The sequence below is a fragment of the Brienomyrus brachyistius genome, chromosome 2 (genome assembly GCF_023856365.1).
Source record: "Brienomyrus brachyistius isolate T26 chromosome 2, BBRACH_0.4, whole genome shotgun sequence".
NCBI lineage: Eukaryota > Metazoa > Chordata > Actinopteri > Osteoglossiformes > Mormyridae > Brienomyrus > Brienomyrus brachyistius.
The window spans coordinates 38,403,840-38,429,973 of NC_064534.1; the positions used below are offsets into that span (position 1 = coordinate 38,403,840).

General features: G+C 47.2%; 1 protein-coding gene, 7 non-coding genes and 6 pseudogenes across 8 annotated transcripts; all 14 read left to right on the top strand.

The window, feature by feature from the left end:
* Positions 1–1,018: 1,018 nt before the first annotated feature.
* LOC125734033 (5S ribosomal RNA) lies at positions 1,019–1,137 on the top strand. The gene has a single exon (XR_007393361.1). It is a non-coding gene; the product is annotated as a 5S ribosomal RNA (ribosomal RNA).
* A 1,072-nt stretch (positions 1,138–2,209) lies between these two features.
* Positions 2,210–2,323, top strand: LOC125731499 (5S ribosomal RNA; annotated as a pseudogene).
* Positions 2,324–3,402: 1,079 nt separating this feature from the next.
* On the top strand, positions 3,403–3,521 carry LOC125734915 (5S ribosomal RNA). Its single transcript, XR_007394217.1, has one exon. It is a non-coding gene; the product is annotated as a 5S ribosomal RNA (ribosomal RNA).
* A 1,075-nt stretch (positions 3,522–4,596) lies between these two features.
* Positions 4,597–4,715, top strand: LOC125731296 (5S ribosomal RNA). Its single transcript, XR_007391582.1, has one exon. It is a non-coding gene; the product is annotated as a 5S ribosomal RNA (ribosomal RNA).
* A 1,079-nt stretch (positions 4,716–5,794) lies between these two features.
* On the top strand, positions 5,795–5,913 carry LOC125736910 (5S ribosomal RNA). The gene has a single exon (XR_007396177.1). It is a non-coding gene; the product is annotated as a 5S ribosomal RNA (ribosomal RNA).
* A 1,079-nt stretch (positions 5,914–6,992) lies between these two features.
* On the top strand, positions 6,993–7,111 carry LOC125730616 (5S ribosomal RNA). Its single transcript, XR_007390921.1, has one exon. It is a non-coding gene; the product is annotated as a 5S ribosomal RNA (ribosomal RNA).
* A 3,739-nt stretch (positions 7,112–10,850) lies between these two features.
* Positions 10,851–17,010, top strand: LOC125719145 (uncharacterized). Its single transcript, XM_048993669.1, has 4 exons — positions 10,851–10,944; positions 11,050–11,229; positions 11,387–11,623; positions 11,707–17,010. Exons 1-4 carry the CDS (start codon positions 10,851–10,853, stop codon positions 15,834–15,836), a joined length of 4,641 nt encoding a protein of 1,546 aa, XP_048849626.1. The 3' UTR covers positions 15,837–17,010.
* Positions 17,011–18,201: 1,191 nt separating this feature from the next.
* On the top strand, positions 18,202–18,320 carry LOC125736689 (5S ribosomal RNA). The gene has a single exon (XR_007395963.1). It is a non-coding gene; the product is annotated as a 5S ribosomal RNA (ribosomal RNA).
* A 1,079-nt stretch (positions 18,321–19,399) lies between these two features.
* On the top strand, positions 19,400–19,518 carry LOC125731472 (5S ribosomal RNA; annotated as a pseudogene).
* A 1,075-nt stretch (positions 19,519–20,593) lies between these two features.
* LOC125734605 (5S ribosomal RNA) lies at positions 20,594–20,712 on the top strand. Its single transcript, XR_007393910.1, has one exon. It is a non-coding gene; the product is annotated as a 5S ribosomal RNA (ribosomal RNA).
* A 1,080-nt stretch (positions 20,713–21,792) lies between these two features.
* Positions 21,793–21,911, top strand: LOC125732101 (5S ribosomal RNA; annotated as a pseudogene).
* Positions 21,912–22,988: 1,077 nt separating this feature from the next.
* Positions 22,989–23,107, top strand: LOC125731415 (5S ribosomal RNA; annotated as a pseudogene).
* Positions 23,108–24,181: 1,074 nt separating this feature from the next.
* On the top strand, positions 24,182–24,300 carry LOC125731567 (5S ribosomal RNA; annotated as a pseudogene).
* A 1,076-nt stretch (positions 24,301–25,376) lies between these two features.
* On the top strand, positions 25,377–25,495 carry LOC125732026 (5S ribosomal RNA; annotated as a pseudogene).
* Positions 25,496–26,134: the final 639 nt, after the last annotated feature.

The window sequence follows — 26,134 nt, forward strand, 5'->3', positions numbered from 1 at the left end:
ACTCCCCTTCCATTTTACTATTTTATATATATATATTTTTTTTTCTCTCATTCATAAAGGCAGCTTTTAGAAACCGTTTTACTCTAAATACTTCCTGGTAATTCTAGGTGCTGTAAGCTGTTCGTGCCTTTATTCCACCAGGGCGCGATCTTCTGACAAACTTGAAGACTGTCACTCCCCATTCACGTTTTACAACTTATTGTTAATGATAAAGAGACAGCTTTTTACACACAGTTTTAAACAAAGTACTGATATTATTCCTCTTCAACTGACCGCTTTGTTTTCTATGCAAAAACCACTTCGCCACAGAAGACTCGATATTATTGGCATAGCAAGTTCTGCTCTTCTCCTTTCAAAACTTGCTAAAAGCTGTATTTAAAAGAACAGATTGGCCGGGGTAATTCACACCCTTCAATGCCAGCTTAATGTTTAGGTTAGTGGGAATCACAGAGGAATTAGGGATGGAAACTTCTTTGCTGGTGGTAGAAGCGGTCTGGTGAATTTTTAGAGAGAAGAGGCCGTCGATGTTTGAATGTAGAAAATAGTTCTGGCTGCAGCCTGCAGTATGGACTTGTTGGTGTGTGTAGCTCCCAGTGTTCTGACAGCGCGACATTTTGGGGAAGCATGTGATTCAACAGCTACCAGTGGGCTTCGTGCGGCAGAGATTTTGTGGCTGTTAGCGGAGTTGATAACAGAGGGTTGTTAAGAGAAGCCTGCAAGAGGTAGGCAAAGGAGTAATGTTTGCCGGCGGGGGACGTGCAGCGATTAACCTGTGCGGTAGTGAAAAGGAGTTAAAGAGAAGGAAGTGTGCGGATGCGGAAAGAATGGAATAATTGTGGTAGGCTGCCGGATGAGTAGTTTGGTGAATGTTTGGTGTGGGTCCGGCACTGCCGATTGGATGGTGGTGCTGCAGTGTGAGTCAGATAAAAAAAAAAAAAACAGGAGTAGGATCCAATGGGACTAACTGGTATGTATAGACGCGTGTAATGCAAAAGGGCTATTTTTGGTAGCGTCTCTCGCTTACGGCCATACCACCCTGAACGCACCCGATCTCGTCTGATCTCGGAAGCTAAGCAGGGTAGGGTCTGGTTAGTACTTGAATGGGAGACCACCTGGGAATACCAGGTGCTGTAAGCTTTTCTCACTTTTACTTTATACAGGGGGCGCTCCACTTCACGATTAATTTAAATCTATCACTCCCCTTCCATTTTACTATATTATATATTTCTTTTTTCTCTCATTCATAAAGGCAGCTTTTAGAAACCGTTTTACTCTAAATACTGCCTGGTAATTCTAGGTGCTGTAAGCTGTTCGTGCCTTTATTCCACCAGGGCGCAATCTTCTCACAAACTTGAAGACTGTCACTCCCCATTCACGTTTTACAACTTATTGTTAATGATAAAGAGACAGCTTTTTACACACAGTTTTAAACAAAGTACTGATATTATTCCTCTTCAACTGACCGCTTTGTTTTCTATGCAAAAACCACTTCGCCACAGAAGACTCGATATTATTGGCATAGCAAGTTCTGCTCTTCTCCTTTCAAAACTTGCTAAAAGCTGTATTTAAAAGAACAGATTGGCCGGGGTAATTCACACCCTTCAATGCCAGCTTAATGTTTAGGTTAGTGGGAATCACAGAGGAATTAGGGATGGAAACTTCTTTGCTGGTGGTAGAAGCGGTCTGGTGAATTTTTAGAGAGAAGAGGCCGTCGATGTTTGAATGTAGAAAATTGTTCTGGCTGCAGCCTGCAGTATGGACTTGTTGGTGTGTGTAGCTCCCAGTGTTCTGACAGCGCGACGTTTTGGGGAAGCATGTGATTCAGCAGCTACCAGTGGGCTTCGTGCGGCGGAGATTTTGTGGCTGTTAGCGGAGTTGATAACAGAGGGTCGTTAAGAGAAGCCTGCATGCTGTAGGCAAAGGAGTAATGTTTGCCGGCGGGGGACGTGCGGCGATTAACCTGTGCGGTAGTGAAAAGGAGTTAAAAAGAAGGAAGTGTGCGGATGCGGAATGAATGGAATAATTGTGGTAGGCTGCCGGCTGAGTAGTTTGGTGAATGTTTGGTGTGGGTCCGGCGCTGCCGATTGGATGGTGGGGCTGCAGTGTGAGTCAGATAAAAAAAAAAAAAACCAGGAGTAGGATCCAATGGGACTAACTGGCATGTATAGACGCGTGTAATGCAAAAGGGCTGTTTTTGGTAGCAACTCTCGCTTACGGCCATACCACCCTGAACACGCCCGATCTCATCTGATCTCGGAAGCTGGGTAGGGTCTGGTTAGTACTTGGATGGGAGACCACCTGGGAATACCAGGTGCTGTAAGCTTTTCTCACTTTTACTTTGTACAGGGGGCGCTCCACTTCACGATTAATTTAAATCTATCACTCCCCTTCCATTTTACTATTTTATATATATATATATTTTTTTTTTCTCTCATTCCTAAAGGCAGCTTTTAGAAACCGTTTTACTCTAAATACTTCCTGGTAATTCTAGGTGCTTTAAGCTATTCGTGCCTTTATTCCACCAGTGCGCGATCTTCTCACAAACTTGAAGACTGTCACTCCCCATTCACGTTTTACAACTTATTGTTAATGATAAAGAGACAGCTTTTTACACACAGTTTTAAACAAAGTACTGATATTATTCCTCTTCAACTGACCGCTTTGTTTTCTATGCAAAAACCACTTCGCCACAGAAGACTCGATATTATTAGCATAGCAAGTTCTGCTCTTCTCCTTTCAAAACTTGCTAAAAGCTGTATTTAAAAGAACAGATTGGCCGGGGTAATTCACACCCTTCAATGCCAGCTTAATATTTAGGTTAGTGGGAATCACAGAGGAATTAGGGATGGAAACTTCTTTGCTGGTGGTATAAGCGGTCTGGTGAATTTTTAGAGAGAAGAGGCCGTCGATGTTTGAATGTAGAAAATTGTTCTGGCTGCAGCCTGCAGTATGGACTTGTTGGTGTGTGTAGCTCCCAGTGTTCTGACAGCGCGACGTTTTGGGGAAGCATGTGATTCAGCAGCTACCAGTGGGCTTCGTGCGGCGGAGATTTTGTGGCTGTTAGCGGAGTTGATAACAGAGGGTCGTTAAGAGAAGCCTACATGCAGTAGACAAAGGAGTAATGTTTGCCGGCGGGGGACGTGCGGCGATTAACCTGTGCGGTAGTGAAAAGGAGTTAAAAAGAAGGAAGTGTGCGGATGCGGAAAGAATGGAATAATTGTGGTAGGCTGCCGGCTGAGTAGTTTGGTGAATGTTTGGTGTGGGTCCGGCGCTGCCGATTGGATGGTGGGGCTGCAGTGTGAGTCAGATAAAAAAAAAAAAAACAGGAGTAGGATCCAATGGGACTAACTGGCATGTATAGAGGCGTGTAATGCAAAAGGGCTGTTTTTGGTAGTTTTTCTCGCTCACGGCCATACCACCCTGAACACGCCCGATCTCGTCTGATCTCGGAAGCCAAGCAGGGTAGGGTGTGGTTAGTACTTGGATGGGAGACCACCTGGGAATACCACGTGCTGTAAGCTTTTCTCACTTTTACTTTATACAGGGGGCGCTCCACTTCACGATTAATTTAAATCTATCACTCCCCTTCCATTTTACTATTTTATATATATATTTTTTTTTCTCTCATTCATAAAGGCAGCTTTTAGAAACCATTTTACTCTAAATACTTCCTGGTAATTCTAGGTGCTGTAAGCTGTTCGTGCCTTTATTCCACCAGGGCGCGATCTTCTCACAAACTTGAAGACTGTCACTCCCCATTCACGTTTTACAACTTATTGTTAATGATAAAGAGACAGCTTTTTACACACAGTTTTAAACAAAGTACTGATATTATTCCTCTTCAACTGACCGCTTTGTTTTCTATGCAAAAACCACTTCGCCACAGAAGACTCGATATTATTGGTATAGCAAGTTCTGCTCTTCTCCTTTCAAAACTTGCTAAAAGCTGTATTTAAAAGAACAGATTGGCCGGGGTAATTCACACCCTTCAATGCCAGCTTAATGTTTAGGTTAGTGGGAATCACAGAGGAATTAGGGATGGAAACTTCTTTGCTGGTGGTAGAAGCGGTCTGGTGAATTTTTAGAGAGAAGAGGCCGTCGATGTTTGAATGTAGAAAATAGTTCTGGCTGCAGCCTGCAGTATGGACTTGTTGGTGTGTGTAGCTCCCAGTGTTCTGACAGCGCGATGTTTTGGGGAAGCATGTGATTCAGCAGCTACCAGTGGGCTTCGTGCGGCGGAGATTTTGTGGCTGTTAGCGGAGTTGATAACAGAGGGTCGTTAAGAGAAGCCTACATGCAGTAGGCAAAGGAGTAATGTTTGCCGGCGGGGGACGTGCGGCGATTAACCTGTGCGGTAGTGAAAAGGAGTTAAAAAGAAGGAAGTGTGCGGATGTGGAAAGAATGGAATAATTGTGGTAGGCTGCCGGCTGAGTAGTTTGGTGAATGTTTGGTGTGGGTCCGGCGCTGCCGATTGGATGGTGGGGCTGCAGTGTGAGTCAGATAAAAAAAAAAAAAACCAGGAGTAGGATCCAATGGGACTAACTGGCATGTATAGACGCGTGTAATGCAAAAGGGCTGTTTTTGGTAGCATCTCTCGCTTGCGGCCATACCACCCTGAACACCCCTGATCTCGTCTGATCTCGGAAGCTAAGCAGCGAATGGCCTGGTTAGTACTTGGATGGGAGACCACCTGGGAATACCAGGGGCTGTAAGCTTTTCTCACTTTCACTTTATACAGGGGGCGCTCCACTTCACGATTAATTTAAATCTATCACTCCCCTTCCATTTTACTATTTTATATATATATATTTTTTTTTTTCTCTCATTCATAAAGGCAGCTTTTAGAAACCGTTTTACTCTAAATACTTCCTGGTAATTCTAGGTGCTGTAAGCTGTTCGTGCCTTTATTCCACCAGGGCGCGATCTTCTCACAAACTTGAAGACTGTCACTCCCCATTCACGTTTTACAACTTATTGTTAATGATAAAGAGACAGCTTTTTACACACAGTTTTAAACAAAGTACTGATATTATTCCTCTTCAACTGACCGCTTTGTTTTCTATGCAAAAACCACTTCGCCACAGAAGACTCGATATTATTGGCATAGCAAGTTCTGCTCTTCTCCTTTCAAAACTTGCTAAAAGCTGTATTTAAAAGAACAGATTGGCCGGGGTAATTCACACCCTTCAATGCCAGCTTAATGTTTAGGTTAGTGGGAATCACAGAGGAATTAGGGATGGAAACTTCTTTGCTGGTGGTAGAAGCGGTCTGGTGAATTTTTAGAGAGAAGAGGCCGTCGATGTTTGAATGTAGAAAATTGTTCTGGCTGCAGCCTGCAGTATGGACTTGTTGGTGTGTGTAGCTCCCAGTGTTCTGACAGCGCGATGTTTTGGGGAAGCATGTGATTCAGCAGCTACCAGTGGGCTTCGTGCGGCGGAGATTTTGTGGCTGTTAGCGGAGTTGATAACAGAGGGTCGTTAAGAGAAGCCTACATGCAGTAGACAAAGGAGTAATGTTTGCCGGCGGGGGACGTGCGGCGATTAACCTGTGCGGTAGTGAAAAGGAGTTAAAAAGAAGGAAGTGTGCGGATGCGGAAAGAATGGAATAATTGTGGTAGGCTGCCGGCTGAGTAGTTTGGTGAATGTTTGGTGTGGGTCCGGCGCTGCCGATTGGATGGTGGGGCTGCAGTGTGAGTCAGATAAAAAAAAAAAAAACCAGGAGTAGGATCCAATGGGACTAACTGGCATGTATAGACGCGTGTAATGCAAAAGGGCTGTTTTTGGTAGCATCTCTCGCTTACGGCCATACCACCCTGAACACGCCCGATCTCATCTGATCTTGGAAGCTAAACAAGTTAGGGTCTGGTTAGTACTTGGATGGGAGACCTCCTGGGAATACCAGGTGCTGTAAGCTTTTCTCACTTTTACTTTGTACAGGGGGCGCTCCACTTCACGATTAATTTAAATCTATCACTCCCCTTCCATTTTACTATTTTATATATATATATTTTTTTTTTTCTCTCATTCCTAAAGGCAGCTTTTAGAAACCGTTTTACTCTAAATACTTCCTGGTAATTCTAGGTGCTTTAAGCTATTCGTGCCTTTATTCCACCAGTGCGCGATCTTCTCACAAACTTGAAGACTGTCACTCCCCATTCACGTTTTACAACTTATTGTTAATGATAAAGAGACAGCTTTTTACACACAGTTTTAAACAAAGTACTGATATTATTCCTCTTCAACTGACCGCTTTGTTTTCTATGCAAAAACCACTTCGCCACAGAAGACTCGATATTATTGGCATAGCAAGTTCTGCTCTTCTCCTTTCAAAACTTGCTAAAAGCTGTATTTAAAAGAACAGATTGGCCGGGGTAATTCACACCCTTCAATGCCAGCTTAATATTTAGGTTAGTGGGAATCACAGAGGAATTAGGGATGGAAACTTCTTTGCTGGTGGTATAAGCGGTCTGGTGAATTTTTAGAGAGAAGAGGCCGTCGATGTTTGAATGTAGAAAATTGTTCTGGCTGCAGCCTGCAGTATGGACTTGTTGGTGTGTGTAGCTCCCAGTGTTCTGACAGCGCGACGTTTTGGGGAAGCATGTGATTCAGCAGCTACCAGTGGGCTTCGTGCGGCGGAGATTTTGTGGCTGTTAGCGGAGTTGATAACAGAGGGTCGTTAAGAGAAGCCTACATGCAGTAGACAAAGGAGTAATGTTTGCCGGCGGGGGACGTGCGGCGATTAACCTGTGCGGTAGTGAAAAGGAGTTAAAAAGAAGGAAGTGTGCGGATGCGGAAAGAATGGAATAATTGTGGTAGGCTGCCGGCTGAGTAGTTTGGTGAATGTTTGGTGTGGGTCCGGCGCTGCCGATTGGATGGTGGGGCTGCAGTGTGAGTCAGATAAAAAAAAAAAAAACCAGGAGTAGGATCCAATGGGACTAACTGGCATGTATAGACGCGTGTAATGCAAAAGGGCTGTTTTTGGTAGCATCTCTCGCTTACGGCCATACCACCCTGAACACGCTCGATCTCATCTGATCTTGGAAGCTAAACAAGTTAGGGTCTGGTTAGTACTTGGATGGGAGACCTCCTGGGAATACCAGGTGCTGTAAGCTTTTCTCACTTTTACTTTATACAGGGGGCGCTCCACTTCACGATTAATTTAAATCTATCACTCCCCTTCCATTTTACTATTTTATATATATATATATTTTTTTTCTCTCATTCATAAAGGCAGCTTTTAGAAACCGTTTTACTCTAAATACTTCCTGGTAATTCTAGGTGCTGTAAGCTGTTCGTGCCTTTATTCCACCAGGGCGCGATCTTCTCACAAACTTGAAGACTGTCACTCCCCATTCACGTTTTACAACTTATTTGTTAATGATAAAGAGACAGCTTTTTACACACAGTTTTAAACAAAGTACTGATATTATTCCTCTTCAACTGACCGCTTTGTTTTCTATGCAAAAAGCACTTCGCCACAGAAGACTCGATATTATTGGCATAGCAAGTTCTGCTCTTCTCCTTTCAAAACTTGCTAAAAGCTGTATTTAAAAGAACAGATTGGCCGGGGTAATTCACACCCTTCAATGCCAGCTTAATGTTTAGGTTAGTGGGAATCACAGAGGAATTAGGGATGGAAACTTCTTTGCTGGTGGTAGAAGCGGTCTGGTGAATTTTTAGAGAGAAGAGGCCGTCGATGTTTGAATGTAGAAAATTGTTCTGGCTGCAGCCTGCAGTATGGACTTGTTGGTGTGTGTAGCTCCCAGTGTTCTGACAGCGCGACGTTTTGGGGAAGCATGTGATTCAGCAGCTACCAGTGGGCTTCGTGCGGCGGAGATTTTGTGGCTGTTAGCGGAGTTGATAACAGAGGGTCGTTAAGAGAAGCCTGCATGCTGTAGGCAAAGGAGTAATGTTTGCCGGCGGGGGACGTGCGGCGATTAACCTGTGCGGTAGTGAAAAGGAGTTAAAAAGAAGGAAGTGTGCGGATGCGGAATGAATGGAATAATTGTGGTAGGCTGCCGGCTGAGTAGTTTGGTGAATGTTTGGTGTGGGTCCGGCGCTGCCGATTGGATGGTGGGGCTGCAGTGTGAGTCAGATAAAAAAAAAAAAAACCAGGAGTAGGATCCAATGGGACTAACTGGCATGTATAGACGCGTGTAATGCAAAAGGGCTGTTTTTGGTAGCAACTCTCGCTTACGGCCATACCACCCTGAACACGCCCGATCTCATCTGATCTCGGAAGCTGGGTAGGGTCTTGAAGGGGGGCTAGGCCGCGTGCTAACCTCTGTCACACTGAGAATGGGGAACTAACTGGAACTGGAACATAGGCAGGACAAAAAGGGGGGCTCCGGCCCTCCTCGAAGTGCAAGTAAATTTAGAAAAGCAGAAGGTACATTGACAGGGTCGCGGTAACATTAAGCTTACGCTTGACATGCGGGGACATAACAAGGGAGGGGGTCGCTGACGCTGCTAAATTGCAACATAACAAGACAAGGTAAAAGGGAACGGGTGTGGGGACTAACGCCAGCAATTTCAAAACAACACTTGTATGTTACGCCAACTGGAAAAATACCAACAAGAACAGTAAACGCCCTGTTTGGGTTATAAAAACCAGACCCTGACAAGAGATATTGAGCTACTCTTGGTATGTACTGTTTTGTGCATCTAAGTGTGCTCCCGGATTTAAATCTGTGACGTCATTAAAGAGAGCTGACTTGCAACCAACCTTCGCCTCAGACTGCATCCTTCCCTCATCAACGGACTCGGTGGAGTCTAACTCCAACAATTTGGGGGCTCGTCCGGGATGAGGAGGAGGTTGTGCTAATTGGAACCAGAGACGAGGTCTTGTGGACGCGGACAGCCACGGGCGCCCAGGGAAAAAGGTAGGCAGAGCCTGTTATATCAAACTCTGCATATTGGCTATTCCTAAAAAGTGGCTGGAAGTGTCTCAGGATCTGTCAACAAATATTGGGGCAAGGGTTTGTTGGGGGTGTAGCTCTGAAGGGTCTGGGACCCTTGAAAATAGTATTGTTGTTGAAGGGTCTGGGACCCGTGAGGAAAGCGCTGTGATAGAAGGTCTGGGACCTAGGAGCCTTCGCAGGGGGTCAGGGACCCTATAAAACAGAGGGCTCTCAGATGTGACGGTGGGTCAGGGACCCCGCACAGAACCTATTGGCAAGGGTCTGGGACCCGTCCGTGGATTGGCACCCCACCTACTGCTGGCAGGTAGTAGGACAGCTGGGCCTGAGCAGCCCGGGGATATAGGACCCCCAAGCAGCTCGTTTGGCTGGAGGAGTCAGGTTCATCCTCCCGAAAAAGGATCATTGTAGGAGGTATAGAATCCTCGAAACTACCCGTGTAAATAAAGTGTATTTAGTGCGAATTGGTGACTGGGGGTTGGTGGGGAACTGGTGTGAGATAAGGTGTACATAAAGGCATTTATTCTCTGTATTTACAATTGATTACTTACTGTTTACTGTTCACCGTTGTCCGTGGCTTAATAATTGTGTGTGTTTATGTTTTCGTGGTGTTTATTGGTGGGGCACTCAGTGACAGCGAAAAGGTGTACTAAGTGTGGGTGGGTGAATCCACATCCTGAGGAGCAAGGGCTATTAGATCAGGAAAAGCGTAGGTCGGATAAGGTAAAACATGGAGCACGAATTTGATAGAGAATTGGATGACGGAGGCTGGGGTCCACCAGTGCGCGGGCGGTGGAAGCCTCTGTCTGAACAAATGCAGTTGCTAAAAATAGCAGTGGGTAAAGCAGCACAGGAAAAGGGCCGAGAGAGAGAGACGGCAGATGCGTGGAAGCATATGGGTATTGCAGTAAAAAGTGCTGGATACAAACCAGAGGATAGGCAATCATTAGGAGCACTTTTATGGCGTAAGGAAAGGGAGCATAGAGACCTGAAAGATGAGGCAGGACGTGAGCTAGAGAAAGCAAGGGGGTTACAACAGGGAAAGTGGAGAAAAAATGGAGAGAAACAGGAGCAGGAGAGGCAAGCGTGGGCTCGCCTAGCCATTTTCTGGCAGTGTGTCGATCACCTGCATAGGGAAAGTGGAGATAACGACAACTGTGACCCAGCCCCAGCTGGGCAGGGGTCTGGGAAAGGCGACAAGCAACCCCCGGCGTACACCAGCCGTGGGGGTTTTCCCACCGCTCCCCCTGCGCACATGTGTCCAGTAATACATGTTACTGGTGGAACTGTTCAGGTTCAAACGCAGGGAGAAGGGAGCCTCCTAGAAGGGGATTGCTGTAGTGGGGAGGAAAAGGATTCAGATTGTGAAATCTCTAGGGAATCCGAGGGAGAGAGTAAGGGAACCCTGGAAAAGGTATAACTAAACCAGCGTTTCAGGAAAGGGTGATTAGAGAGCAAAAGGAGGAGGCGGCCCAGGGTAATCGGGGCAGCCTCACCCCTCTCCGCGAACGGAGCCGTCTCCAGAGAGGGGAAGTGGAGATTATCGGTGAATTGTCGGGGTATTGTGAGGAAGATGAGGATGAGAAAGTGTTGATAGATTTGGAAGGTGAGCAAGGTGAGGGACCAGAGCAAGGTAAAAGGGAGTCAGGGAGAATGACCCTCAGGTCCCGCACCCTGAAGCAGCAAACAAACCTGAAGCCTAAGCAGTTCCCCTTAAGAAGGGGGGCTTCAGAAGGGCCCAGAGAGATACAAGCCGTTCTCCTTAGGAGACGTGCAGGCACTAGCAGACAAGATGCCCCCTCCTGCAGACGGGGGAGGTCACTGGATGGATAAATTAGACCAGCTGACGCAGGGAACAAAGTTGGCCTTGGGTGATTTCAGAGCAGTGGCTGCGAGGTGCCTCACTAAACATTCTCTGCAGGAAATAGAGGAAATGGCAGGGACACTTACTCGCAGCGACGGTGTGATTCTAACAGACGTAGTGCTGGGCTTGGGGGAAGCCATGCGGGAGATGTTCCCCACCCCAAGTGGGGCTAGCATGCCAAAATTTTCGTGGGAGTCTAAAACACCCCCCAGAGAATATCTGGACAAATGTAAGGAGGATTGGACGCGGAGAACTGGGTGTCACCCAGGGCAGGCGGGGGTTCAGCAGGAGTGGTTCCGGCGAGCGGTCCTGGAAGGTGTCCCTGAGCAAGTGAAAGCAGCTATGTTAGCTAATCCTGACCTCCCAGGCGCTGAGTCCCCCGTGTGGGATAGACATGTGTTGCATCATCTTCAGAGAGCGAGGGACGAGGCCACAAAAGAGGAAGGAGGTCTGAAAGATTTACAGACACAGTTGTTGAAACTGCAGGTGGGAGAAGCGAGACAAAAAGCACAGACTTACAAAAAGAAAGGGCAGGGGAGACAGATGGTGGCAGGAGCACCACCACCCCAGTTCGGCCCATGGGTTGGACAAACCCCCAACTACAGTAATCAGGGTTGGGGTCCCCAGCAATGGGGAAGAGGCCGTGGGGGCCGAGGCCGGGGAGCCGGGAACTGGGGATGGGGCCGGGGTATGTCGCAGAGGTGGCCACCGCAGGGAGCTTGTTTCCGGTGTGGGGCTGTGGGTCATTGGGCCAGGGAGTGCGGAGCAGGACAGGCCCAAGGAGGACCCCCAGCAGGACAAGCGACTGCACCCAATCCACAGGCTGTTCCCGGAGGAGGGCAGTACCCCACCCTTACAGGATCCGAGGACTGGGAGTGGGGAGGCCCCTCCCAGTGACGGTGCCCACGGGTGGCCCGGGACGCAGGGGGGGCAGACCCCATGCTGTCCCTAAAGGTCATGGACAAAGAACTGCCGTTCTTGGTGGACACAGGGGCCACATATTCGACTTTGAATGTGATGCCTAACCAACAACATCTTTCCACCACTACAGTGACCGTTGTGGGCTTCTCCGGGGAGGAGCAGAAACTGCCAGTGACTAAGCCTGTGAGAGTGCGGTTGGGGGGACAGACCTTTCTACACCCGTTTGTGGTCTCCGCTGCAGTGCCTGTGAACCTTCTGGGGCGGGACATGCTGGTGAAGCTGGGAGCTTCAATTCTGTGTAATGCTGATGGTTTGGTTGTCACCCTCCCCGAAGGGACCCGCCTGCCATGTGACGGAGCGACAGGCGGCACCGGGCAGTGGCTGATGCAACCTGTGTCACAACATCCGGTGGCTGACATCTACTGGGGCCTCCTGCAGCCTAGCCCGGCGGGTATCCTGGCGGTGTACTCCGCGTGGCGCTCCTGGATCTCCCTCCTGGAACCCTACGTTCCTCCGCCCGACCCCCCACATGTGACATTGTTTTATGACCGAAATTCCATAGAATGGTATGGGGACCTGTTTTCTGAGCAACTGGAAGGCCACGAGTGGCAAGTTGCTTCCCAAAACATTTATGTAGGTCCCGAGGGGGTGGCCTCAGCAGTCCACCTGTCTCCTGAGCAACTGCCCTGGTACAGGATGGGAGAGGAGGCGGTGCCACACGTCTCTCTCGCCCTACATCCTAAGCATCAGGCTAAAGATTTAGGCCCAATGGTGAAAAGAGCCACTTCAGCTACGGACTGGGTTCTCACCCAGATCCCTCAAATCTCGTACTCCCCCTCCTGCAGTTCCTACTGTATTCAAACTAAGGTGACAGACACAGCCAGGTTACAGCATGAACAATTGTCTAGGGACCATGGTAGGGAAAAGATGGATCATCCCGGTGCAGCAGCACTACTGGCTTCTCTGCCAGACTCACTGTGGTCCACCAGCCCCACTGATGTTGGTTTGGTGGACTGCACGCCCGTCGACTTCCTACTGCACCCCAGTGCTGGACCCCTCTGGGTCAAGCAATATCAACACAAACCAGCGGCAGAGGAAGGGATAGCAGAGACTGTAGCCGGTCTCTTACGGGCGGGTGTATTAGAAGGGTCCACCTCTCAGTGGAATACTCCTATACTCCCAGTAGAGAAGGCAGGAACAGGCAAGTATCGTATGGCGCACGACTTGCGCGCTATCAATGAGCTGCTGCTGACTCCCACTGTTCCGGTTCCTAATCCCTACGTCGCTCTCACCAATCTTACGCCGTCCCAAACATGGTTCACTTGCATTGATCTGGCTAATGCTTTCTTTTCTGTACCACTAGCACCCCACTGCAGGGACGTATTCTCGTTCACGTACAGGGGATGCCAGTTCAGGTACACGCGACTCCCACAGGGATTTGCTCTGTCTCCTGGGATTTTCAACCAGGTGTTGAAGCAGTCGTTGCAGGGCTGCCATCTCCCGGATGGGGTCACCCTCGTCCAGTACGTCGATGACTTGCTTATCGCGGCCCCGACAGCGGAGGCGGCACTCGAGGCAACGCGGTCAGTGCTCCTCTGGCTGGCAGAAAAAGGATTTAAGGTCAGTAAGGATAAGATACAGGTGGCCCGGACGGTGGTGTCCTTCCTGGGAAGGGTCCTGTCAGGTAAGGGAACAGGGCTCTCTCCGGCCCATCGGTCAGCCATCCTGAGTCACCCTAAACCAATTATTGTGAAGGACATGTTGTCCTTTTTGGGACTGACCGGATACAGCCGAACTTACATTGCAGATTACACAGGTCTGACGCAACCACTGAGGGCTCTGGTGCGGCCACATGGCCTGCGGAGCCTCAGCGCCACTCTGACGTGGGATCAACCTGCAGAGGAGGCTTTCATCACTCTCAAGCAGAGGTTGGCTCAAGCAGCTGATTTGGCGTTACCTGATTATTCTCTCCCGTTTCATTTAGATGTTTCTGAAACTGGAGACGTCGTGAACGCCGTCTTGTTTCAGAAAAAGGGGGGAGAGAGGAAGGTATTGATGTATATTAGCACCAAACTCGACACCACAGAACAGCGACATCCGTCATGCACCAGACATGTGGCAGGAGTGGCAAAAGCCGTGCAGAAAACAGCACACATTGTGATGGGCCATGCCCTACACATCCTGACCACGCACAGTGTGGTGGCCTATGTGAACTCACAAACGTTCACAATGACGTCTCTAAGACAGCAGAGGCTCAGCAAAATCTTAGAGGCACCACATTTAACTTTTGTCCATGAGGGCATCAACATGGCTGATCGAATGGGGGGCGGGGCACCCCACGAATGTGAGGCCAGGGTTAGGAAAGAGGAAAAGGTCAGGGAGGACCTAGCAGCCGAACAGATAGAAGGTACGGAGGAGTGGTTTACTGATGGATGTTGTTTTCGAACAGAGAGTGGAAGTTTGCAAGCAGGGTTTGCAGTGGTAGCGAGGGAAGGCCTGGGATTCAGGACACTGAAAGCAGAGAGACTGGAGGGGGCCCAATCGGCCCAGAGAGCGGAGATCAGGGCAGTCATTGAAGCTTTAAAATTGGCCGAAGGTAAAGCAGTCACCCTCTATTCAGACTCAGCGTATGCGGTGGGGGCTGTGCATGTGGAACTCAGCCAGTGGCTGAGGGCTGGGTTCTTAACGGCAGGAAACAAACCGATTAAGCATGAGGCAGATATGAGAGAGTTAGCGGAGGCATTGATGCTTCCGGAGAAAATAGCTGTGGTAAAGTGCAAAGGACATGAGGGGTCAGGGACAGTGATAGCACGAGGCAATCAAGCAGCAGATGCGGAAGCAAAAGTGGCAGCGGGGTATGAGGTAAGCAGGCAGATGGTTACAGTAGAAGAGGAACTGGAGGGACAGGGCAGGCTGACCTCAAGCAGGATCCGAGTCATGCAGGCGCAAGCCTCCCCAGAGGAGAAGAACATGTGGGCAGAAAAGGGGGGCATAGAAACAGAGGGCCTGTGGTGTAATAGGGAGGGGAAGCCAGCCCTCCCTATGGGAATTAGGCAACAGGTCATAGAGGAGGCACACGGTGTGGGGCATGTGGGGACAGGACAGATGCTTCACAATTTGAGAGCATGGTGGCATCCGTTCCTGAAGGATATGGTAAAGGAGTTTGTGAGAAGCTGTGAGATATGTGCGCTGCACAACCCAAGACCCACGGTAAAACCAGAAAAGGGTCAGTTTCCAGCATGTCATAGGACTGGAGAGGAAATAGTCCTAGACTACACCGACATGATAATACCGGTGCGTGGGATGCGATATGTGCTGATGTGTGTGGATGCATTCTCAGGGTGGCCAGAAGCCTGGCCCACTAGGAGAGAAGACGGGGCCTCGGTGGTGAAGTTCCTAGTAAACCACTATATACCCAGGCATGGGTTCCCCGAGAGGGTGAGGTCAGACAATGGTTCACATTTCAAAAGCGAGGATCTGCAGAAGGCAGAAAGGGCGTTGGGACTTAAACATGCGTTCGGGACAGTGTATCATCCTCAGTCCCAGGGGAAGGTGGAACGCATGAACCAGACGGTCAAACAAAAATTGGCAAAAATCTGTGCACAGACTAAATTGAATTGGGTTGAGGCATTACCCCTGGCACTAATGTCAATCAGGTGCTCCATAAATCGGGGAACAGGGTTCACTCCGTTCGAGTTGCAGACAGGACGACAATTCCCAGGGCCCTACGGAGGACTCGAGGGGAAACCTGAACAAGGAGGGGTAAGCACGGCCAAAGCATATTATGAGGAGTTACAGGTGCTGGTGACAGATTTCTCCAAGCAGGTTCAGGAAACGAGACCAGGGGCCCAGCCAGCCAAGCCACATACAGCGGAGTGGGTCCTTCTGAAGGTCATCAAAAGGAAGTGGTCAGAGCCCAGGTGGACCGGCCCCTTCCAAGTCACGGAACGGACGTCTCACGCAGTGCGGCTGAAAGGCAAAGGTGAAACCTGGTACCATTGGAGCCAGTGCGCAGCGGTAGCAGAGCCCAGCAGATCACTCGCCGAGATCCAGGAGGACCTCGCCGACAGCGCAAAGCAACCCGGTTCGGCTGAACCGGCAGTAACTCAGGTCCCAGCAGTAGGGGCAGAATAATCCCCTGACCTGAGGCAACCAGCAGGGTAGTCCACCCCTGACTGAAAGAAGACGACTACACCTCATCCACCAGAGAAAGATCGGGACCAGGATGACGATGATCAAGATAAAAAGGGGGACTGCGGGGGGAAAACAAGTAATGTGTGGGATATATATCCTTACTAACCCGCTGATGTTAATGCTCATGCTCTCTTCCACTGCCCAGGCTCTCCCGTGGGGAACACCGACCAGGTGCGAGGATAAGTGGGGGGGGCTACTGTTGCGATACACGAAAGGGACCCCCACCACGTTCCTGTTTGACCTTTGTGACGTGATTGACTGTGGGGGGCAAAATGCCTCCTACAGGGGGTATGACGTATGGTTGTGCGATTCCCAAAGGTTCAATGAGGCGTGTCAGGAGGGGGTCATCGGCCTGTCTCTGGTTAGTCTGGAGCGCCCTCTGTAAGTAGTGATCTCCTTGCGGAGATCAAAAGGGGGATACCGCAAAATTTCGCACAAAGCCATCCAATCATTAGAACCCGTAGTGATCTCCTTGCGGAGATCAAAAGGGGGATACCGCAAAATTTCGCACAAAGCCATCCAATCATTAGAACCCGTAGTGATCTCCTTGCGGAGATCAAAAGGGGGATACCGCAAATTTTCGCGCAAAGCAATGTAATCATTAAAACCAGTAATGATCTCTTAGTAGAGATCAAAAGGGGGAATTGAAGGGGGGCTAGGCCGCGTGCTAACCTCTGTCACACTGAGAATGGGGAACTAACTGGAACTGGAACATAGGCAGGACAAAAAGGGGGGCTCCGGCCCTCCTCGAAGTGCAAGTAAATTTAGAAAAGCAGAAGGTACATTGACAGGGTCGCGGTAACATTAAGCTTACGCTTGACATGCGGGGACATAACAAGGGAGGGGGTCGCTGACGCTGCTAAATTGCAACATAACAAGACAAGGTAAAAGGGAACGGGTGTGGGGACTAACGCCAGCAATTTCAAAACAACACTTGTATGTTACGCCAACTGGAAAAATACCAACAAGAACAGTAAACGCCCTGTTTGGGTTATAAAAACCAGACCCTGACAAGAGATATTGAGCTACTCTTGGTATGTACTGTTTTGTGCATCTAAGTGTGCTCCCGGATTTAAATCTGTGACGTCATTAAAGAGAGCTGACTTGCAACCAACCTTCGCCTCAGACTGCATCCTTCCCTCATCAACGGACTCGGTGGAGTCTAACTCCAACAGTCTGGTTAGTACTTGGATGGGAGACCACCTGGGAATACCAGGTGCTGTAAGCTTTTCTCACTTTTACTTTGTACAGGGGGCGCTCCACTTCACGATTAATTTAAATCTATCACTCCCCTTCCATTTTACTATTTTATATATATATATTTTTTTTTTTCTATCATTCCTAAAGGCAGCTTTTAGAAACCGTTTTACTCTAAATACTTCCTGGTAATTCTAGGTGCTTTAAGCTGTTCGTGCCTTTATTCCACCAGTGCGCGATCTTCTCACAAACTTGAAGACTGTCACTCCCCATTCACGTTTTACAACTTATTGTTAATGATAAAGAGACAGCTTTTTACACACAGTTTTAAACAAAGTACTGATATTATTCCTCTTCAACTGACCGCTTTGTTTTCTATGCAAAAACCACTTCGCCACAGAAGACTCGATATTATTGGCATAGCAAGTTCTGCTCTTCTCCTTTCAAAACTTGCTAAAAGCTGTATTTAAAAGAACAGATTGGCCGGGGTAATTCACACCCTTCAATGCCAGCTTAATGTTTAGGTTAGTGGGAATCACAGAGGAATTAGGGATGGAAACTTCTTTGCTGGTGGTAGAAGCGGTCTGGTGAATTTTTAGAGAGAAGAGGCCGTCGATGTTTGAATGTAGAAAATAGTTCTGGCTGCAGCCTGCAGTATGGACTTGTTGGTGTGTGTAGCTCCCAGTGTTCTGACAGCGCGACGTTTTGGGGAAGCATGTGATTCAGCAGCTACCAGTGGGCTTTGTGCAGCGGAGATTTTGTGGCTGTTAGCGGAGTTGATAACAGAGGGTCGTTAAGAGAAGCCTACATGCAGTAGGCAAAGGAGTAATGTTTGCTGGCGGGGGACGTGCGGCGATTAACCTGTGCGGTAGTGAAAAGGAGTTAAAAAGAAGGAAGTGTGCGGATGCGGAAAGAATGGAATAATTGTGGTAGGCTGCCGGCTGAGTAGTTTGGTGAATGTTTGGTGTGGGTCCGGCGCTGCCGATTGGATGGTGGGGCTGCAGTGTGAGTCAGATAAAAAAAAAAAAACAGGAGTAGGATCCAATGGGACTAACTGGCATGTATAGAGGCGTGTAATGCAAAAGGGCTGTTTTTGGTAGTTTTTCTCGCTCACGGCCATACCACCCTGAACACGCCCGATCTCGTCTGATCTCGGAAGCCAAGCAGGGTAGGGTGTGGTTAGTACTTGGATGGGAGACCACCTGGGAATACCAGGTGCTGTAAGCTTTTCTCACTTTTACTTTATACAGGGGGCGCTCCACTTCACGATTAATTTAAATCTATCACTCCCCTTCCATTTTACTATTTTATATATATATATTTTTTTTTCTCTCATTCATAAAGGCAGCTTTTAGAAACCGTTTTACTCTAAATACTTCCTGGTAATTCTAGGTGCTGTAAGCTGTTCGTGCCTTTATTCCACCAGGGCGCGATCTTCTCACAAACTTGAAGACTGTCACTCCCCATTCACGTTTTACAACTTATTGTTAATGATAAAGAGACAGCTTTTTACACACAGTTTTAAACAAAGTACTGATATTATTCCTCTTCAACTGACCGCTTTGTTTTCTATGCAAAAACCACTTCGCCACAGAAGACTCGATATTATTGGTATAGCAAGTTCTGCTCTTCTCCTTTCAAAACTTGCTAAAAGCTGTATTTAAAAGAACAGATTGGCCGGGGTAATTCACACCCTTCAATGCCAGCTTAATGTTTAGGTTAGTGGGAATCACAGAGGAATTAGGGATGGAAACTTCTTTGCTGGTGGTAGAAGCGGTCTGGTGAATTTTTAGAGAGAAGAGGCCGTCGATGTTTGAATGTAGAAAATAGTTCTGGCTGCAGCCTGCAGTATGGACTTGTAGGTGTGTGTAGCTCCCAGTGTTCTGACAGCGCGATGTTTTGGGGAAGCATGTGATTCAGCAGCTACCAGTGGGCTTCGTGCGGCGGAGATTTTGTGGCTGTTAGCGGAGTTAATAACAGAGGGTCGTTAAGAGAAGCCTACATGCAGTAGGCAAAGGAGTAATGTTTGCCGGCGGGGGACGTGCGGCGATTAACCTGTGCGGTAGTGAAAAGGAGTTAAAAAGAAGGAAGTGTGCGGATGTGGAAAGAATGGAATAATTGTGGTAGGCTGCCGGCTGAGTAGTTTGGTGAATGTTTGGTGTGGGTCCGGCGCTGCCGATTGGATGGTGGGGCTGCAGTGTGAGTCAGATAAAAAAAAAAAAAAAACCAGGAGTAGGATCCAATGGGACTAACTGGCATGTATAGACGCGTGTAATGCAAAAGGGCTGTTTTTGGTAGCATCTCTCGCTTGCGGCCCTACCACCCTGAACACCCCTGATCTCGTCTGATCTCGGAAGCTAAGCAGCGAAGGGTCTGGTTAGTACTTGGATGGGAGACCACCTGGGAATACCAGGGGCTGTAAGCTTTTCTCACTTTCACTTTATACAGGGGGCGCTCCACTTCACGATTAATTTAAATCTATCACTCCCCTTCCATTTTACTATTTTATATATATATATATTTTTTTCTCTCATTCATAAAGGCAGCTTTTAGAAACCGTTTTACTCTAAATACTTCCTGGTAATTCTAGGTGCTGTAAGCTGTTCGTGCCTTTATTCCACCAGGGCGCGATCTTCTCACAAACTTGAAGACTGTCACTCCCCATTCACGTTTTACAACTTATTGTTAATGATAAAGAGACAGCTTTTTACACACAGTTTTAAACAAAGTACTGATATTATTCCTCTTCAACTGACCGCTTTGTTTTCTATGCAAAAACCACTTCGCCACAGAAGACTCGATATTATTGGCATAGCAAGTTCTGCTCTTCTCCTTTCAAAACTTGCTAAAAGCTGTATTTAAAAGAACAGATTGGCCGGGGTAATTCACACCCTTCAATGCCAGCTTAATGTTTAGGTTAGTGGGAATCACAGAGGAATTAGGGATGGAAACTTCTTTGCTGGTGGTAGAAGCGGTCTGGTGAATTTTTAGAGAGAAGAGGCCGTCGATGTTTGAATGTAGAAAATTGTTCTGGCTGCAGCCTGCAGTATGGACTTGTTGGTGTGTGTAGCTCCCAGTGTTCTGACAGCGCGATGTTTTGGGGAAGCATGTGATTCAGCAGCTACCAGTGGGCTTCGTGCGGCGGAGATTTTGTGGCTGTTAGCGGAGTTGATAACAGAGGGTCGTTAAGAGAAGCCTACATGCAGTAGGCAAAGGAGTAATGTTTGCCGGCGGGGGACGTGCGGCGATTAACCTGTGCGGTAGTGAAAAGGAGTTAAAAAGAAGGAAGTGTGCGGATGCGGAAAGAATGGAATAATTGTGGTAGGCTGCCGGCTGAGTAGTTTGGTGAATGTTTGGTGTGGGTCCGGCGCTGCCGATTGGATGGTGGGGCTGCAGTGTGAGTCAGATAAAAAAAAAAAACCAGGAGTAGGATCCAATGGGACTATCTGGCATGTATAGACGCGTGTAATGCAAAAGGGCTGTTTTTGGTAGCATCTCTCGCTTACAGCCATACCACCCTGAACACGCCCGATCTCGTCTGATCTTGGAAGCTAAGCAGGGTAGGGTCTGGTTAGTACTTGGATGGGAGACCACCAGGGAATACCAGGTGCTGTAAGCTTTTCTCACTTTTACTTTATACAGGGGGCGCTCCACTTCACGATTAATTTAAATCTATCACTCCCCTTCCATTTTACTATTTTATATATATATATTTTTTTTTCTCTCATTCATAAAGGCAGCTTTTAGAAACCGTTTTACTCTAAATACTTCCTGGTAATTCTAGGTGCTGTAAGCTGTTCGTGCCTTTATTCCACCAGGGCGCGATCTTCTCACAAACTTGAAGACTGTCACTCCCCATTCACGTTTTACAACTTATTGTTAATGATAAAGAGACAGCTTTTTACACACAGTTTTAAACAAAGTACTGATATTATTCCTCTTCAACTGACCGCTTTGTTTTCTATGCAAAAACCACTTCGCCACAGAAGACTCGATATTATTGGTATAGCAAGGTCTGCTCTTCTCCTCCTTTCAAAACTTGCTAAAAGCTGTATTTAAAAGAGCAGGTTGGCCGGGGTAATTCACACCCTTCACTGCCAGATTAATGTTTAGGTTAGTGGGAATCACAGAGGAATTAGGGATGGAAACTTCTTTGCTGATGGTAGAAGTGGTCTGGTGAATTTTTAGAGAGAAGAGGCCGTCGATGTTTCAATGTAGAAAAATGTTCTGGCTGCAGCCTGCAGTATGGACTTGTTGGCGTGTGTAGCTCCCAGTGTTCTGACAGCGTAACGTTTTGGGGAAGCATGTGATTCAACAGCTACCAGTGGGCTTCGTGCGGCAGAGATTTTGTGGCTGTTAGCGGAGTTGATAACAGAGGGTCGTTAAGAGAAGCCTGCATGAGGTAGGCAAAGGAGTAATGTTTGCCGGCGGGGGACGTGCGGCGATTAACCTGTGCGGTAGTGAAAAGGACTTAAAGAGAAGGAAGTGTGCGGATGCGGAAAGAATGGAATAATTGTGGTAGGCTGCCGGCTGAGTAGTTTGGTGAATGTTTGGTGTGGTTCCGGCACTGCCGATTGGATGGTGGGGCTGCAGTGTGAGTCAGATAAAAAAAAAAAAAAACAGGAGTAGGATCCACTTGGACTAACTGGCATGTATAGAGGCGTGTAATGCAAAAGGACTGTTTTTGGTAGTTTTTCTCGCTCATGGCCGTACCACCCTGAACACGCCCGATCTTGTCTGATCTCGGAAGCCAAGCAAGATAGGGTCTGGTTAGTACTTGGATGGGAGACCTACTGGGAATACCACGTGCTGTAAGCTTTTCTCACTTTTACTTTATACAGGGGGCACTCCACTTCACGATTAATTCAAATCTATCACTCCCCTTCCATTTTACTATTTTATATATATATTTTTTTTCTTTCATTCATAAAGGCAGCTTTTACACACCGTTTTACTCTAAATACTGCCTGGTAATTATAGCTGCTGTAAGCTGTTCGTGCCTTTATTCCACCAGGGCGCGATCTTCTCACAAACTTGAAGACTGTCACTCCCCATTCACGTTTTACAACTTATTGTTAATAATAAAGAGACAGCTTTTTACACACAGTTTTAAACAAAGTACTAATATAATTCCTCTTCAACTCACCGCTTTGTTTTCTATGCAAAAACGACTTCACCACAGAAGACTCGTTATTATTGGCATAGCAAGGTCTGCTCTTCTCCTCCTTTCAAAACTTGCTAAAAGCTGTATTTAAAAGAGCAGGTTGGCCGGGGTAATTCACACCCTTCAATGCCAGCTTAATGTTTAGGTTAGTGGGAATCACAGAGGAATTAGGGATGGAAACTTCTTTGCTGGTGGTAGAAGCGTTCTGGTGAATTTTTAGAGAGAAGAGGCCGTCAATGTTTGAATGTAGAAAATTGTTCTGGCTGCAGCCTGCAGTATGGACTTGTTGGTGTGTGTAGCTCCCAGTGTTCTGACAGCGCGACGTTTTGGGGAAGCATGTGATTCAGCAGCTACCAGTGGGCTTCGTGCGGCGGAGAGTTTGTGGCTGTTAGCGGAGTTGATAACAGAAGGTCATTAAGAGAAGCCTGCATGCGGTAGGCAAAGGAGTAATGTTTGCCGACGGGGGACGTGCGGCGATTAACCTGTGCGGTAGTGAAAAGGAGTTAAAGAGAAGGAAGTGTGCGGATGCGGAAAGAATGGAATAATTGTGGTAGGCTGCCGGCTGAGTAGTTTGGTGAATGTTTGGTGTGGTTCCGGCACTGCCGATTGGATGGTAGGGCTGCAGTGTGAGTCAGATAAAAAAAAAAAAAAACAGGAGTAGGATCCACTTGGACTAACTGGCATGTATAGAGGCGTGTAATGCAAAAGGGCTGTTTTTGGTAGTTTTTCTCGCTCACGGCCGTACCACCCTGAACACGCCCGATCTCGTCCGATCTCGGAAGCCAAGCAAGATAGGGTCTGGTTAGTACTTGGATGGGAGACCTACTGGGAATACCAGGTGCTGTAAGCTTTTCTCACTTTTACTTAATACAGAGGGCACTCCACTTCACGATTAATTTAAATCTATCACTCCCCTTCCGTTTTACTATTTTATATATATATATTTTTTCTTTCATTCATAAAGGCAGCTTTTACACACCGTTTTACTCTAAATACTGCCTGGTAATTATAGCTGCTGTAAGCTGTTCGTGCCTTTATTCCACCAGGGCGCGATCTTCTCACAAACTTGAAGACTGTCACTCCCCATTCACGTTTTACAACTTATTGTTAATAATAAAGAGACAGCTTTTTACACACAGTTTTAAACAAAGTACTGATATAATTCCTCTTAAACTCACCGCTTTGTTTTCTATGCAAAAACCACTTCGCCACAGAATATTCGATATTATTGGCATATTATCTGCTCTTCTCCTCCTTTCAAAACTTGCTAAAAGCTGTATTTAAAAGAGCAGGTTGGCCGGGGTAATTCACACCCTTCAATGCCAGCTTAATGTTTAGGTTAGTGGGAATCACAGAAGAATTAGGGATGAAAACATCTTTGCTGGTGGTAGAAGCGGTCTGGTGAATTTTTAGAGAGAAGAGGCCGTCGATGTTTGAATGTAGAAAATTGTTCTGGCTGCAGCCTGCAGTATGGACTTGTTGGGGTGTGTAGCTCCCAGTGTTCTGACAGCGCGACGTTTTGGGGAAGCATGTGATTCAGCAGCTACCAGTGGGCTTCGTGCGGCGGAGATTTTGTGGCTGTTAGCGGAGTTGATAACAGAAGGTCATTAAGAGAAGCCTGCATGCGGTAGGCAAAGGAGTAATGTTTGCCGACGGGGGACGTGCGGCGATTAACCTCTGCGGTAGTGAAAAGGAGTTAAAGAGAAGGAAGTGTGCGGATGCGGAAAAAATGGAATAATTGTGGTAGGCTGCCGGCTGAGTAGTTTGGTGAATGTTTGGTGTGGTTCCGGCACTGCCGATTGGATGGTGGGGCTGCAGTGTGAGTCAGATAAAAAAAAAAAAAAACAGGAGTAGGATCCACTTGGACTAACTGGCATGTATAGAGGCGTGTAATGCAAAAGGGCTGTTTTTGGTAGTTTTTCTCGCTCACGGCCGTACCACCCTGAACACGCCCGATCTCGTCTGATCTCGGAAGCCAAGCAAGATAGGGTCTGGTTAGTACTTGGATGGGAGACCTACTGGGAATACCAGGTGCTGTAAGCTTTTCTCACTTTTACTTAATACAGGGGGCACTCCACTTCACGATTAATTTAAATCTATCACTCCCCTTCCGTTTTACTATTTTATATATATATTTTTTTTCTTTCATTCATAAAGGCAGCTTTTACACACCGTTTTACTCTAAATACTGCCTGGTAATTATAGCTGCTGTAAGCTGTTCGTGCCTTTATTCCACCAGGGCGCGATCTTCTCACAAACTTGAAGACTGTCACTCCCCATTCACGTTTTACAACTTATTGTTAATAATGAAGAGACAGCTTTTTACACACAGTTTTAAACAAAGTACTAATATAATTCCTCTTCAACTCACCGCTTTGTTTTCTATGCAAAAACGACTTCAACACAGAAGACTCGTTATTATTGGCATAGCAAGGTCTGCTCTTCTCCTTTCAAAACTTGCTAAAAGCTGTATTTAAAAGAGCAGGTTGGCCGGGGTAATTCACACCCTTCAATGCCAGCTTAATGTTTAGGTTAGTGGGAATCACAGAGGAATTAGGGATGGAAACTTCTTTGCTGGTGGTAGAAGCGGTCTGGTGAATTTTTAGAGAGAAGAGGCCGTCAATGTTTGAATGTAGAAAATTGTTCTGGCTGCAGCCTGCAGTATGGACTTGTTGGTGTGTGTAGCTCCCAGTGTTCTTACAGCGCGACGTTTTGGGGAAGCATGTGATTCAGCAGCTACCAGTGGGCTTCGTGCGGCGGAGATTTTGTGGCTGTTAGCGGAGTTGAGAACAGAAGGTCATTAAGAGAAGCCTGCATGCGGTAGGCAAAGGAGTAATGTTTGCCGGCGGGGGACGTGCGGCGATTAACCTGTGCGGTAGTGAAAAGGAGTTAAAGAGAAGGAAGTGTGCGGATGCGGAAAGAATGGAATAATTGTGGTAGGCTGCCGGCTGAGTAGTTTGGTGAATGTTTGGTGTGATTCCGGCACTGCCGATTGGATGGTGGGGCTGCAGTGTGAGTCAGATAAAAAAAAAAAAAAAAACAGGAGTAGGATCCAATGGGACTAACTGGCATGTATAGAGGCGTGTAATGCAAAAGGGTTGTTTTTGGTAGTTTTTCTCGCTCACGGCCATACCACCCTGAACACGCCCGATCTCGTCTGATCTCAGAAGCCAAGCAGGATAGGGTCTGGTTAGTACTTGGATGGGAGACCTACTGGGATTACCATGTGCTGTAAGCTTTTCTCACTTTTACTTTATACAGGGGGCGCTCCACTTCTCGATTAATTTAAATCTATCACTCCCCGTCTATTTTACTATTTTATATATTTCTTTTTTCTCTCATTCATGAAGGCAGCTTTTACACACGTTTTACTCTAAATACTGCCTGTTAATTATGCTGTAAGCTGTTCGTGCCTTTATTCCACCAGGGCGCGATCTTCTCAGAAACTTGAAGACTGTCACTCCCCATTCACGTTTTACAACTTATTGTTAATAATAAAGAGACAGCTTTTTACACACAGTTTTAAACAAAGTACTGATATAATTCCTCTTAAACTCACCGCTTTGTTTTCTATGCAAAAACCACTTCGCCACAGAATATTCGATATTATTGGCATATTATCTGCTCTTCTCCTCCTTTCAAAACTCGCTAAAAGCTGTCTTTAAAAGAGCAGGTTGGCCGGGGTAATTCACACCCTTCAATGCCAACTTAATGTTTAGGTTAGTGGGAATCACAGAGGAATTAGGGATGGAAACTTCTTTGCTGGTGGTAGAAGTGGTCTGGTGAATTTTTAGAGAGAAGAGGCCGTCGATGTTTGAATGTAGAAAATTGTTCTGGCTGCAGCCTGCAGTATGGACCTGTTGGCGTGTGTAGCTCC

Coding starts and splice junctions, on each gene's coding strand:
- LOC125719145 (XM_048993669.1), top strand. CDS start 10,851: ATGGCAGGGACACTTACTCGCAGCGACGGTGTGATTCTAACAGACGTA. Junction 10,945..11,049: donor GGAGATGTTCCCCACCCCAA/GTGGGGCTAGCA, acceptor GGTGTCACCCAG/GGCAGGCGGGGGTTCAGCAG. Junction 11,230..11,386: donor GGCCACAAAAGAGGAAGGAG/GTCTGAAAGATT, acceptor CCCCAACTACAG/TAATCAGGGTTGGGGTCCCC.